The 13,150-nt window shown below is 42.1% G+C and overlaps 2 protein-coding genes and 1 non-coding gene across 3 annotated transcripts; all 3 read left to right on the forward strand.

The window, feature by feature from the left end:
• Positions 1–178: 178 nt before the first annotated feature.
• On the forward strand, positions 179–3,652 carry LOC120830247 (uncharacterized). The gene is made up of 2 exons (XM_040194764.2): positions 179–446; positions 1,405–3,652. Exons 1-2 carry the CDS (start codon positions 275–277, stop codon positions 2,238–2,240), a joined length of 1,008 nt encoding a protein of 335 aa, XP_040050698.2. The 5' UTR covers positions 179–274; the 3' UTR covers positions 2,241–3,652.
• A 2,829-nt stretch (positions 3,653–6,481) lies between these two features.
• On the forward strand, positions 6,482–6,564 carry trnal-cag (transfer RNA leucine (anticodon CAG)). Its single transcript has one exon. It is a non-coding gene; the product is annotated as a tRNA-Leu (tRNA).
• A 4,908-nt stretch (positions 6,565–11,472) lies between these two features.
• LOC120831387 (uncharacterized) lies at positions 11,473–12,917 on the forward strand. The gene is made up of 2 exons (XM_040196811.2): positions 11,473–11,503; positions 12,125–12,917. Exon 2 carries the CDS (start codon positions 12,139–12,141, stop codon positions 12,523–12,525), a length of 387 nt encoding a protein of 128 aa, XP_040052745.2. The 5' UTR covers positions 11,473–11,503; positions 12,125–12,138; the 3' UTR covers positions 12,526–12,917.
• Positions 12,918–13,150: the final 233 nt, after the last annotated feature.

Here is a 13,150-nt window from a genome sequence, read left to right on the forward strand (position 1 = left end):
TGCCTTTTGTAGGTGTAGAATAGATTTTGTATTGAGATTGAGTCTTAAACTTGTGAACTTAGACGTATGTATATTGAATCTTGCCATAATAATCAACCTATTTAAATAAATACATTTAAAATGAATAAAAATGAACGCACTCCGGCAGCGAGCTCTCCCTTTAACCCGGAGTTACATCATAACGAGTCCGGCGGAAACGACGCCATAGCGGACTGTTTATTCTAAAGTGCCGTTGCGTTTTCACCAACTACAAATCAACGGTAACTCGCGCAAGATGTCGTCAGTCTTCTGCCTCCGGGACGTTGTCCGCGAGCGGCTGACCGCCGCCGCGGAGGACATCCTGCGGGTCTTTGCGGACCGCGTGGCGGAGTACGAGGAGGAGATCCGCCGCCAGCGCGAACTGCTGGACGTCGTTCTGAAGCCAGTGGTGAAACTACACCAGAAACGTGAGTGAAAAGCACCGTCATGGACGGTGCATCGCGCTGCGTTACTGCCACATTAATGTGCACAGTTACGCGTCGACGTGCACGTCCTGGTGTGAGTTACGCGGTTCGCCCCGCGTTATGACGCCTTTATTACAAGCCTGTTATGGGCGCTCGAGGTGCAGTCTGCCGATAACAGGACTCGCAAGGGTCCCGCATTGAGCGTGACAGCCACGCGCTCCCCCCACACGCCCACTTCCTCGCGCCAAGAACACTTACCTTCCACGATATGTAACTGTAAAAACGTTTTTATATAAATAATCTTTATCTATACAATGCACATTTCATACAGACCACGTATGCTTTTACAAATACAAGTGATACAAATGGTTCTTTTTTTAAATATTAACACGTGATAAACTGTAAAACCATTTGCATTTAAAATAAAGAAAAAGAAAACATTTGAAATACATAAGTGATGACTGGCTTGGGACTGTGAAGTACAGTAGATGTTTTCGGGGTTGGGGCCTTTATTTTTTGTGGCGGTTTTGAGGAACTAGAAACCTGCGAAGGTTCTGGGAGGCACACAGAGCATCGGGGATCTGTGATGGAAGCTGGACCTAAACCACCTGGTGCACGGGTGTCCAACTCGATCACAGAGAGGGCCAAAGAAGGGTTATAGGACAAAGTGCAAAAGAATACATGTTTATAGGCAACGTGTTTTTTTGTAGATAAATACATGAACAATTGTCCTGATTAGACACTTTTTTTCCGTTTTGAAATACACGTCTTCTTCCCACTCTGTGAGGAAGGGAAGTATATTCTGTGACACCTGAGAAGCCGCTAGAAACTCCCATTATAACAGGGGGCGGCCCCTCCCTCCCTGAAATTACCCCCCCCCCCCCCACCCCAAAAAAGTGTGGGAAAGAAATGGCTCTGACATGTGAGGGAAACCACTAACTTCTCCCTTCCTCCCTCTCAGAGGTCACGGAGGGTCTCGCTGACCGGCCGCTATGTGTTCAGGACAGGAGCTCCAGTCAGGGTCCCCCGGGGATCAAGGAGGAATGGGAGGAACTGCCCACCAGTCGGGAGGGACAGGAGACCGACACATGTTTAATGGGTCGGACTCCGCTTTTGGATCCTCCAAACGTCACCTCGGGAGCAGCAATCCAATCTGAGTCCGACAGTGACCACGGCCTCCCTCGCCGAGACCAGCGCGGCGAGCGCTTCAAATGCTTGTTCTGCGCCGAGGAGTTTTCCGATTTGTTAAAGTTAAAAGTTCACACGAGGACCCACGTGGGAGAAAAGCACTACAAATGCAACACTTGCGGGAAAGGGTTCGCCCTGAAGGCCCGGATGAGAAACCACGCGGGGGCGACGCCCCTCACCTGCCCGGTGTGCGGGAAGGAGTTTGACTGTGGCGCCAACGTGAAGACGCACGCGGGCCAGAAGCTCCACGCGTGCCTCACTTGCGGGAAGGGATTCCGCCGGGGGGCGGACCTGAGGAGGCACAACCGCACTCACACGGGGGAGAAACCGTACCGCTGCGCGCACTGCGGGAAGGGCTTCTCCTACGCCTCGTCGCTGAAGAACCACGTGCGGGTGCACACGGGGGAGAAACCCTACAAGTGCGTCCTGTGCGGGAAAGGCTTCGCCGTCGGCACGACGCTGAAGATACACACGCGAGTGCACACTGGGGAAAAGCCGTACGCGTGCGACGTGTGCGGGAAGCGGTTCGCTCACGGCACGGGACTGAGACTGCACGGGAGGATCCACGCACACGAGAGGCTGCAGAGCTCGAATCCCAAAATGTATTGAGATTCAGCTGTTGGGATCAAACGCACGCTTGGTACCAGCTTCCCAAGAGGGTTTGCGACTGTTCTGCATAGATTTGTGGAACGAGTCGAGTACCAAGCTGTATTTTTCGGTTGCAGATTTTATGTTTTCGGATTCAAATCTTATATTTTCAAGTTTCAGATCTTTTTTTCACATTCAGGTCTTTGTTTGGGGACCCCTGTACACACCATGTGCAGAGAGTGCATGCATGTTCCTTGCAGACTTATTTCTTGGCACCTGCCACGTTTCCTGCCCGCAGTTTGAACCACGTCAATTCAATTCATTTTGTATAGCCCAAAATCCCAAGCCCAAAAATTTGCCTGAGAGGGCTTCACAGACATCCTCAGTCCGTAACCCTCACATGGGCACAGGACAAACCCTTCCATGGGGGAAAAAAGGGGAGAAATCATTTTGATGACATTCAAAGAACTAAGCCTATCCTTGTTTTTCAAGTGTGAAGAGACGGACCAAAACAACTCTGCATTTTTGGAAGGTGTGTTTGCTGGTGGTTGAGAGACAACAGGAGGGTTGACAATGAATTTAATTTAACAAAACATGGTGGTATTTTTGAGACACACAAATAAAATAGTATTTATTGTAATCAACCACTTTTATTTCTACTTTTATTGAAAACAAAGTTATACTTTCAGCCAAACAGATAAGACGAGGATGTCAGTCTTCATTTGCGCAGTCAGAGGTATTTTATATATTTCGTGCTGACTATATTCAATTGTGACAGTGAGTAGATATTTGTGCGTTTTCATTACGTTTTTTTCAGGTATTTGTGCCGTTAAGATGTTTCAGAAATCATTGGTATATGTTCCTTTAGCACGTTACTTCACTCTGTATTCATGATTTCGCTGATGATGGTATAGAGATATAAATAGACACATTTGTAGCCGTGTTAATATTTAATACCTTTGTTAAATGTGTAGTCGTGGTTACGTTATATTCTTTTCGAAAGCTTGCCTATATTCAGACATCTCGCTGCAAACCCTCCCTCACATTGAGCTTTTTCCATCCATTATTAACAAGACAAACTTTGTCAGAAAGATCAAATGTCCTATAATCATTGAAGTAATCAGTGATGCTCCCACTTGGTGTTTAATGATATTTATGGTCTGCTGCAGTGTTAAGAACAATTATTTATGTAACTAATTACGGGGAGTGTATAACAAGATTGCATGATAAACAAAAAAAATGTTTGTCACTCTGTGTTCAACAAACTTGTCCTGTTAAAAAATGGCATATTCCACTTTTTTGGAGAGTTGCAGAAACAGATGTTCACAAGTAAACGATATTAAATCGGCAGAAATCCTCAAAAAGAACATAGATAATACTGGAATAAATTAAAAACTATATGTTTAATAAAAACGGATCACGTACAAACACGCACCCATGCGCATTCTTCAATGCCATGGCAACGGAGCGATGACCCGACCGAGGTTACGTAAGACTTTCTGATCTTTCCATTTGCACTTTGACTTGAACACGAACTTTAAACCTCTTGTGAAATCAAACTGCTGAGAGCGAACTCTTTGACTTTTTACTGCTGGACGGAATCTATCGATACGAATCTTGTTGGAGAAGTGATCTACTAGATAACAACTCTTGTGGAGCACAGAAGAGGCTGAAAAAGGCCCTCAGGCGGCTGAGCATCGCGGACGAGCACCTGCTGGAGGTGAAAGAAATATGACAGCCAGTCAATGATTTATCCGAGTAGAAGGATTATTTGAGGGGCGGGATGTGTTAAATGTCACAGGGACATCTGTGGAATGTGTCAAAAATTAGTGTAGAGGTTTTAAAACACTATTATTTTGGTTTGAGGGTATTATATTTTTGAAGTTTAACATTGAAATTTGTGAAAAAAGATGGCGCTGAGAACACATTTCATGGAAAGTTCAAATATATTTGAGTCCATAGCCACGGCTGAGGGGTGACGTCCTGACGTGCAGGCGTAGTCAGCCCACGTCACCTTGGTTGAAACATATATGAATTCAATTCAATTAATTTTATTTTGTATAGCCCAAAATCACAAATTACAAATTTGCCTCAGAGGGCTTTACAGTCTGTACACATACAACATCCTCTGTCCTGAAAGCTTCCATCGGCACAGGAACAACTCCCCAAAAAATGAAAAAAAGCCTATAGCAGCTTAACTAAGGGCTGGTCCGGGCTAACCTGAGCCAGCCCTAACTATAGGCAACATCAAAGAGGAAAGTTTTAAGTTTTACTTTAAAAGAGCTGACAGAATCTGCCCCCAGACTGAAAGTGGAACCTGGTTCCACAAAAGAGGAGCTTGATAACTGAAGGCTCTGGCCCCCAGCCTACTTTTTAAAACCATAGGAACAACAAGTAACCAGCATCTATGGAGCGCAGCTGCCTTGTAGGGCAATAAGGTGTTACAAGCTCTTTAAGATACGACGGTGCCTCACCAGCAAGTGCCTTGTAGGTGAGGAGAAGTACCTTAAAATCTATTCTTGATTTAACAGGGAGCCAGTGCAGAGAAGATAATACAGGAGTGATATGATCCCTTTTCTTAGTTCTTGTTAATACACGTGCTGCAGCATTCTGAATCAACTGGAGAGGCTTAAGAGATTTACAAGAGCAGCCTGATAACAAAGAATTACAGTAGTCCAGTCTGTAAGTGACAAACGCATGAACACATTTTTCTGCATCACTTTGAGACAGGAAGTTCCTGATTTTTGATATGTTACGTAGATGAAAATAGGCAGTCCTTGAAGTCTTCTTCATATGCGAGTTGAAGGTCGTATCCTGGTCGAAGAGAACTCCCAGATTCCTGACGGTGCTGCTGGGTACCAGAGCAATTCCATCCATAAAAACTATGTATTGTTACATGCTGCATACACTATTTCTCTGACATTGCGCGATGTGCGCGTGCTGCACCTCCTCACGCGCTGCGATGTGCAACTCAGACACTCGTTAGTAGAATAAAGAGTGATACGTTAAAGAAGATCCAGTGGTCGTGTTGGATCAATGCCGCCATGTTTCACTGACTCACTAGTTCAACGCATATCAAACACGTCCACGCTTTTTATTGCAAACCAATGACACACGTGCAGAATAAACGTCTCTGTCCAGAGCTCTAACAGTGGCTTAGTTTGCTGGCTGATTAGAAGCGTTTTTATATTACAAACCCTACCACTTTTTTTTAGGGAGGACAATAATTACATTCATTGTTGTATTATTATTGTTATAGTTGTAGTTGGTTTTCCATGTGTTATCTGTTCAGCTTGACAGGCAGAGCTGTTTCATGTTACTGTTCAGAGCACATTGTTCATGTGTGTTCTTCAGGCCTTGGCTCCTCCTCCAGATGACCTGGAAAGAGGACTACAGGGAGGCAGCGGCCTCCACCTCAGGTAGCATCTTGCTGCAGTTTGTACAAATCTCTTCTTTATGGATTTCAATTTTGATTAATAGATGATGCTATATGCAGAGACCAGAGGTAAGTTTACAGGGTATAGGTTGTTATTCTGTGTTGTATTTTCCTTCATACATACATTTTTTAAATATCGGGTAATGAATCCAACCCAAAGCCGGTCCCTCATCCAGGGTAATGACATTTTTTAAATATTTCTGTTGACTTACTGAACGATATTTATTATGGTTATGTTGACATGGTGGCCTTTTTTAAATTTCTGCTGAAATATATTTTCCTCACAGTGGTTTTCTTAGTAATACTGGGTAATCAATCATTGCAAAAATGCATTCAACCGTATTCCTGGGGCTAATGAAAAAGGAGGACACGGTCTGACAAAAAGACGAATGTCGTAAATGTGGGATCATTGATTTGCATTGGCAAATAATTGTCATATCTCATGTTGTGTTGTATTCTCTAACGTGTGACAGCATAAATGGCATGTTCACATTCAAATAAGATGAAAACTGGCTTCACATGCACTGTGGGAATCGTCATTCTTTGGATTGAACAGCTGATCGTTTGGACATTGCCGGAACTCAGTGTTTGCTTTGAAACTGCTTTGCAATTAGATAACAGATCACCACCACGTGGCCATTTTAAAGTTGTGCACTTTTATTTTGCCTCTAAATCCGTTTTTATTACTATTCTTTAAGTCACTCTGTCCGTCCTACTGCATTTTATAATATATTCTATGACATACGTATCGACATATTTTCACAATTACCACATAGTTCTATTGGAGAAGCGTTCTAAATCTCTTACCAAAGCATCGCAACTCCAAGTCAGGATGGCCGAGCGGTCTAAGGCGCTGCGTTCAGGTCGCAGTCTCCCCTGGAGGCGTGGGTTCGAATCCCACTTCTGACATCTCTTTTACAAACAGACTGCCAGGTTAAGGAAAATGTTATGGTTTAGAGTGCACCAAAGATTAGACTTGTCAGGTTTCTTTGGACCTTTAAGACGGATCATATGTGGACTGATTACAGTGTAGAAGCATCCACATCTTACAGGGTTGAACTGCCCCAACTAGTCAACAACATTAAGTGATACCGAATGCAGTGGTGAAAGGGTTAATGTGAAGACAACATTGTCAACTTTGTCCCTTCATGTATTTCCTTTCAATAACCCACCGTCCTCATTTCTCTGGTTTGCAGGCACGTGCATAGACAGACCCCTAAGTGGTGCTCAACCACCTGCCCTTTTGCCCCTTCTGCTGGAGCACAATTGTTTCTTCATCAATATTTAAGAACAACAATTACTCTCTCTGACATCAATTCCCCCCAAATATGTTTGGATATCCGACAGGGAATTTATTTGAGTTCTTCGCCCGAACTGCACCGCGGCGCTCACAAGCCCCCGCCCACCTCCATGAACATAATTATAAATAATGTTTATAAGTAAAGTTCAGTAAAGCCTGCGTAGATGAAAAAAACTGAGTCTTTATACACATGTGGAGGACATTCTCCGTGCCAGTTACAAGAAGCTGCAAAGCAAGTTGAGATAAGAACCCACACACACAAGATCCTCCTCAGTGGCCGATGCAAATCATAATTAATTGACATAAAAGTAAAACTTGGATCCGGAACTTTCGTACCGAATAAGATATGAACCAAGGCCACGAACAGAAGTCCTTTGTTTTGAAGCTTCTATGAGATCGAGTCGAGCGTCCTCCTTTCTCAGGACACAGCTGCAAACTAACATTTTGTATCATGCTGCTCTTTGCACATCAGGGTCAAATACAGGACACTTGAGACACGGCTTTAGCACAAAACAATGTTATAACATATTTTTACCATTACACATTATTAGCATTATTTTATACTTTTGTGTTGATCTTTTAAATTCATGTAAACAGAAAGGAGTTTGGGAAATGAGAATGCAATTCAACACCGATTTCAAATCTATACTCAATCAGAGCATTTATTTAACGTCCCCCTGCATCATGCAGCTGCTTGAGCCTCCTCATCATCGAACTTGTTGAACAAGTTCATTTGAACTAAATGTTCACTGAACATTTATTTGCCAAAATATGCTAAACATACAAGGAATTTGTCTTGGCGGTTAGTGCGCCATCCATCCATCCATCCATCCGATGGATGACATGACACTTGGCATTCAGGCCAAAGAGTTCAATCTTTGTTTCAGCAGACCAGAGAATTTTGTTTCTCATGGTCTAACAGTCATTCAGGTGCTTTATGTCATGTGCCTTTTACTGAGGAGTGGCTTCCGTCTGGCCACTCTACCAAACAGGCTTGACTTGTGGAGTGCTGCAGAGATGGTTGTCCTTCTGGAAGGTTCTCCTCTCTTCATAGAACAACGCTGGAGCTCTGTCAGAGTGCCCATCGGGTTCCTGGTCACCCCCCTGACTAAGGCCCTTCTCCCCCGATCGCTCAGTCTGGCTGGGCGGCCAACTCTAGGAAGAGTCCTGGTGGTTCCAAACTTCTTCCATTTCCGGATGATGGAGGCCACTGTGCTCATTGGGACTTTCAATGCTGCAGAAATCTTTCTGTACCCTTCGCCAGATCTGTGCCTCGATACAATTCTGTCTCAGAGGTCTACAGATAATTCCTTGGACTTCATGGCTTGGTTTGTGCTCTGATGTGCACAGTCAACTGTGATACCTTATATAGACAGGTGTGTGCCTTTCTCAATCATGTCCAAGCAACTGAATTTAGCACAGGTGGACGCCAATCAAGTTGTAGAAACATCTGAAGGATAATAAACAAAAAATAGTTAAAACCACAAATAAATTGTAATAATAATTAATAGTTATTGTTCCCTCTGGTGTAAATAATATTTGAATGGCCCTGTGCGCTCGAGTGTGCACTGTTTCCGTGCCCCAGTTTTAATCGATTGTCATGTTTTGTTGTAAATAAACGTGACTGGTTTGATCCTGTTATTGAGTTGATTACATTGATTTGAATATATATGTTAATATGCTTAATTATATATGTATATATAATGTTATAACGTTAATGCTGCTTAATTGACATTATATATATATATATAATGTCAATTAAGCTGCGTCCAGTCATAACATATTCATGTATCTGCAGTTAGTGTATTTGTAAGTGATGAGCTTTGTGAAACATTTTATTTCACTCTAAATGTTGCAATGTGAATATGAGGTATTTAACGCGAATGACGGGAGATCTTTCCACTCTTTTCGTTTGTTGTTTATTTCACGCAGCAACATGGTTAACGAAATACAGAAAAAGCACATTCAGTCACACGGTAGAAAAACGGTGCTCTAGTGCCTAATGCAGATCATCTCATCTCTGACGTCAATATACTGTAAACGAGTAAATAAAACGGGCGTCAATCCAACACATTTACCTTAATATATGACACATGTTTTCAGCTCCTGCTCAACATGGACAAATCAAAAACCAAATAATCAGCATTCACTCCACTCCATATAACCATTTTGGATTATTTATACTTATTATTAAATGCTCCTTTTCCCGGAGTTTTGTCCTTGTGTGACCAACAAGTAAACTAAGAGTCAAGGTAATAAATCAAATAATACAATTTAAAAACAAACAAACAAACACAAATGCCATTTAAATTGTCTCCCAGTTTACCTGAACCAAGTTTCTAATTAACCTCAGATGAAGCTCATAATATGATTAGAAATAGTAATGGCGTAGGCCAACTTGTAGATTAATAAATTCAAAAGGACAGTTGGTCCAACACAAATGGGCCACAAGTCGAATGTGTCTCCTGCATAAATGTTTGTTTGGAATGATTAGAGATAACAAAGTGAATGGAATCACAATCCAAACAAATCCAGCTGTCACCACATTGAGGTTTCACACTCTTTTCCTTTGAGGAGGATAAGACCTCTCCCTCAGTCTGAAATAGTCCAAATTGTATCTGTTGCTTTCCTGTTCACGGTCACTAATTGTTTCGTTTTTGTGTGTCCTTCTGCAGGAGTTAAATGGCAATGGGGACGTGCTTTTGAGGTGAACACCCAAACTAAATGCGCACAACTAATTCAGCAATGGTCACCCCTTGTAATCTAGCATGAAATATTACACTCTAAAGGCTGGATGGATCCAATATAAACAGGACTTTCAACCATATCTCGTCTTCAGCTGCGGCATTTCGATGGCGGGGTCACAATTTGGCGTAAAGAACATGAAAGTATGGATCCACCCTGACTTGTATCCACGGATAAGGCTGCTGCTGGTGGTGTGATGGTGGGGGGGGATATTTTCTTGGCACACTTTGCGCCCCTTAGTACCCTTAGCATTGTTTAAATACTACAGCCGACCTGAGCATCGTTGCTGAACGTGACCACAGTGTAGAATTAAGGCAGAATGCAAAGGGGGTCCAACCTTTTACCAGCAAAGTGGACCTAGAGAGTTTTCATCCTGTGACGACCTTCAACTGACATTTACATTTGTATTAACTGAAGAGTGTTTCCCTGAAGATAGAGTGGGAGTAATGTGTGAATCAAGTCTTAGAATTGTCCTAAAAAGTCACTTTTTGTATAAAAACCCTTAATGGTTTAACTAAGTAGAAGTCAAGTTTATCTTTTGGTAACATATGTGGCAATAAATGGCCTCTGATTCTAATTCTCAAGCAAATAAAATGGAGCCTGATTGTGATCTTTCCCTGACCTCATAGAGAGTACCAGCTGTTCCCAGAACATTTCTGCCTCTTGGGTGCACTTAGGGTGAATGCTGTGTGTGTTCCACATCCAGAAAATACATGCACACACACACGCGCACACACACGCACACACAATCTTCTCTCAACAAATGTTCATGATCACAGTTACACATAACAAATACAATATATTAGACTTTTTATACACTTATATTATAGCACTATCGTTAGCAGAACCCCAATAGAAGGGAAATTAATCATAATATAAGAATCAGCTTTATTGGCCATGTATGCTTGTACTTACTGGGGATTTCTTTTCAGTTGCAATATTGCAATCTTAACTCAGAGAAAATCAATTAATACAGTACTTGTGTGCACAGACTCTTTTTTTGCCATGAATATGAACTCATTTAACTGTGACCTTAAGATATTACAGAATATGTCCAAGGTAGAGTAGCTGAATGTCACCACACACATTGTTCTCCTTCAGCGTGATGCTGTTGAGTTTATAATCACACAACAAAACAAAAATAGCAAAGCAATCAAGCTCAGTTTCTTTGTGTATTTAATCTCAACGTTTGTATTGTTACTGGACTTAAAAAGTGATATTGCAGGTTGATAACTTTAACTCTACTTGAGCTCACTTTGATCCATTTCTGTTCATAATATGAAGTACAAACCATCTATAAACCGTCACAACCTCAGTCAAATATTAGTCAGCCTCTTAGGAGTGCACCATGACGGAGTCCAGTAATTAAGTCCAGTTTATTCTCTTGTCTCATGTGTATTTAACCTAAAACGAACCAATAACCAAACTATAAATCTAAATTTAAGGGATGAAAAAAATATTGTCAACAGAACTTTTTTTATTTGTCAATTGTTGACTACACAACTACATTAATTCAGGTTTCAAGCCACTTGAATATTCTCAGGATTAAATCATATTACAAGTTACCCATTATTATGTTCCAGACACTGGCATCAGAACATTTTCCCTAGCTGGCTTTTGTTGAATATTAATTGAGAACAACTCCAACCAAACCAAAAGTCTTAAATCCGGTTCTGTCATGTTGTGTAACGCTGAGTGTTGCGCGTCTATTTGTGGGAGGGTTCGATGAAGCTGATATGCTGGCCTTTATAAACCCAGGGGACAGCCTACAAGACGAGACGAGACAAAGTTTCAAAACTACAGGTAAGGCCTCACATTGTTACTGTACCTCTGATTCCGTGGAGCATTCGTATCATTCTACTTTCTTCAAACTAATCCCTTCTCATGAGCTATTTTGTAAAAAAAGATATCCACACTTTTCATCACCTCTGATCAAGTTATGTCAAATTTGTCAATGTTATAATAAAAAGGACGGCCAGTTGTAGTTAAAGTGAAATTACGTGACCGAATGGACCAGTTTTCTGCGGATGCTCCATAGATCTCCATCCATAGGACACAGACAAAAACATTTCCAATGGGCGTAATTTGTTTCTTTTGGTGAAACAAATGGCTGGCTTTCCTTTTCTAATACAGCTGTTATTGTGCTACATTTTCAACTCAGCGAGTCATAATGTGTGGTTGGCTTATTTTTTTAAGGGACTATAAGATACTGTTTATGGGTTTTCCATGTCTCACAATTGTCTGCATACTTTTAAAATTGGTTGTTTTGCTATACAAGGGAAGAAAATCCTTCTTACAGTGTCCATGATTAACACATTATAATTCTATAAAACTATAAAAACTTATTTGAGGGACATAATTGTATTGCGATTCCGGACAACCACTGTAAATCTCCTATAAAATGCAGCGCTTGCTCCTCCACAGCCTCCTGTGAAGCCATGGCGTCCACTCGTCCCCTCCTGCTCTTGGTCCTGTGCAGCCTGACTCTCACCGATGCTCAGTTCAAGCTCTTTAACCTGCGGGCCACCGATCTGTCCGCCAACCTCCTGGGAAGGCCAGACGCCTATGTCAAAGTGTCCTGCGGCTCCTCCGATCTGGGCGAAACATCCGTCAGCAGGAACCAGAAGAACCCCTGGTGGGAGGAGGAGTTCGCCACGTACAAGGGCCAGGAGAACGACGTGATGAGGCTAGAGGTTTTCGACAAAGACCTCTTCTTCGACGACCTGCTGGGAGTCTGCCAGCGTCAGATCAAACGGGGAACACATGCGCATGACTGCTTCCTGGAGAAAGGGGGCACCCTCCATTATACCTACACACTCGGCTGATGAGGCGTGTGCAGCTATATCTGACCTTAAGTCATCACATGCAGCCTGCGATTCACTCAGACTGGCTCTAGGGATCGTTTTCATCCTAACGACAAATCTGGGATGAGTCGTTGACTCATTAACTCAATCAATAAACATTTGGGAAACACTATCATTACGTTTCTTAGATTGTCAACAAACAAAGAAATAAAGAGTGATGGAGCAATCAAACTGTGTTTTCAGTCATTTTACATAATACTATTGAAAGTTATAAATAATAATTTGACCGACTCTTTTGACTGGAGATCACTACCCTGCAGGGCTGAATTTTATACATTTCTGGTGCTAGAAATTGACACTCTTGTACGAAATAGATGCGATTTTGATTAATTTTAATAAAATGGAATGTAAAATGCTTGCAAAATTACAAGTTGATATGCAACATTGCAACAAAATGTGGAAATAAATCCACATTTATCCAAGTAATTATATATATTGATCTATTTCGTCGTACTAAAACGTGGCCTTGTAATGAAGAATGTTTCGACTTAAATAAATCGACCCAAAGTCAGATTAATGCTCATGATTGAGGCACAGCCCGGGGAGGCCCAGTAGCTGCTGTGTTTCGCTCTAGCCTTTTAAAAAA

Source organism: Gasterosteus aculeatus, chromosome 13, assembly GCF_964276395.1.
Source record: "Gasterosteus aculeatus chromosome 13, fGasAcu3.hap1.1, whole genome shotgun sequence".
NCBI classification, from domain to species: Eukaryota; Metazoa; Chordata; class Actinopteri; order Perciformes; family Gasterosteidae; genus Gasterosteus; species Gasterosteus aculeatus.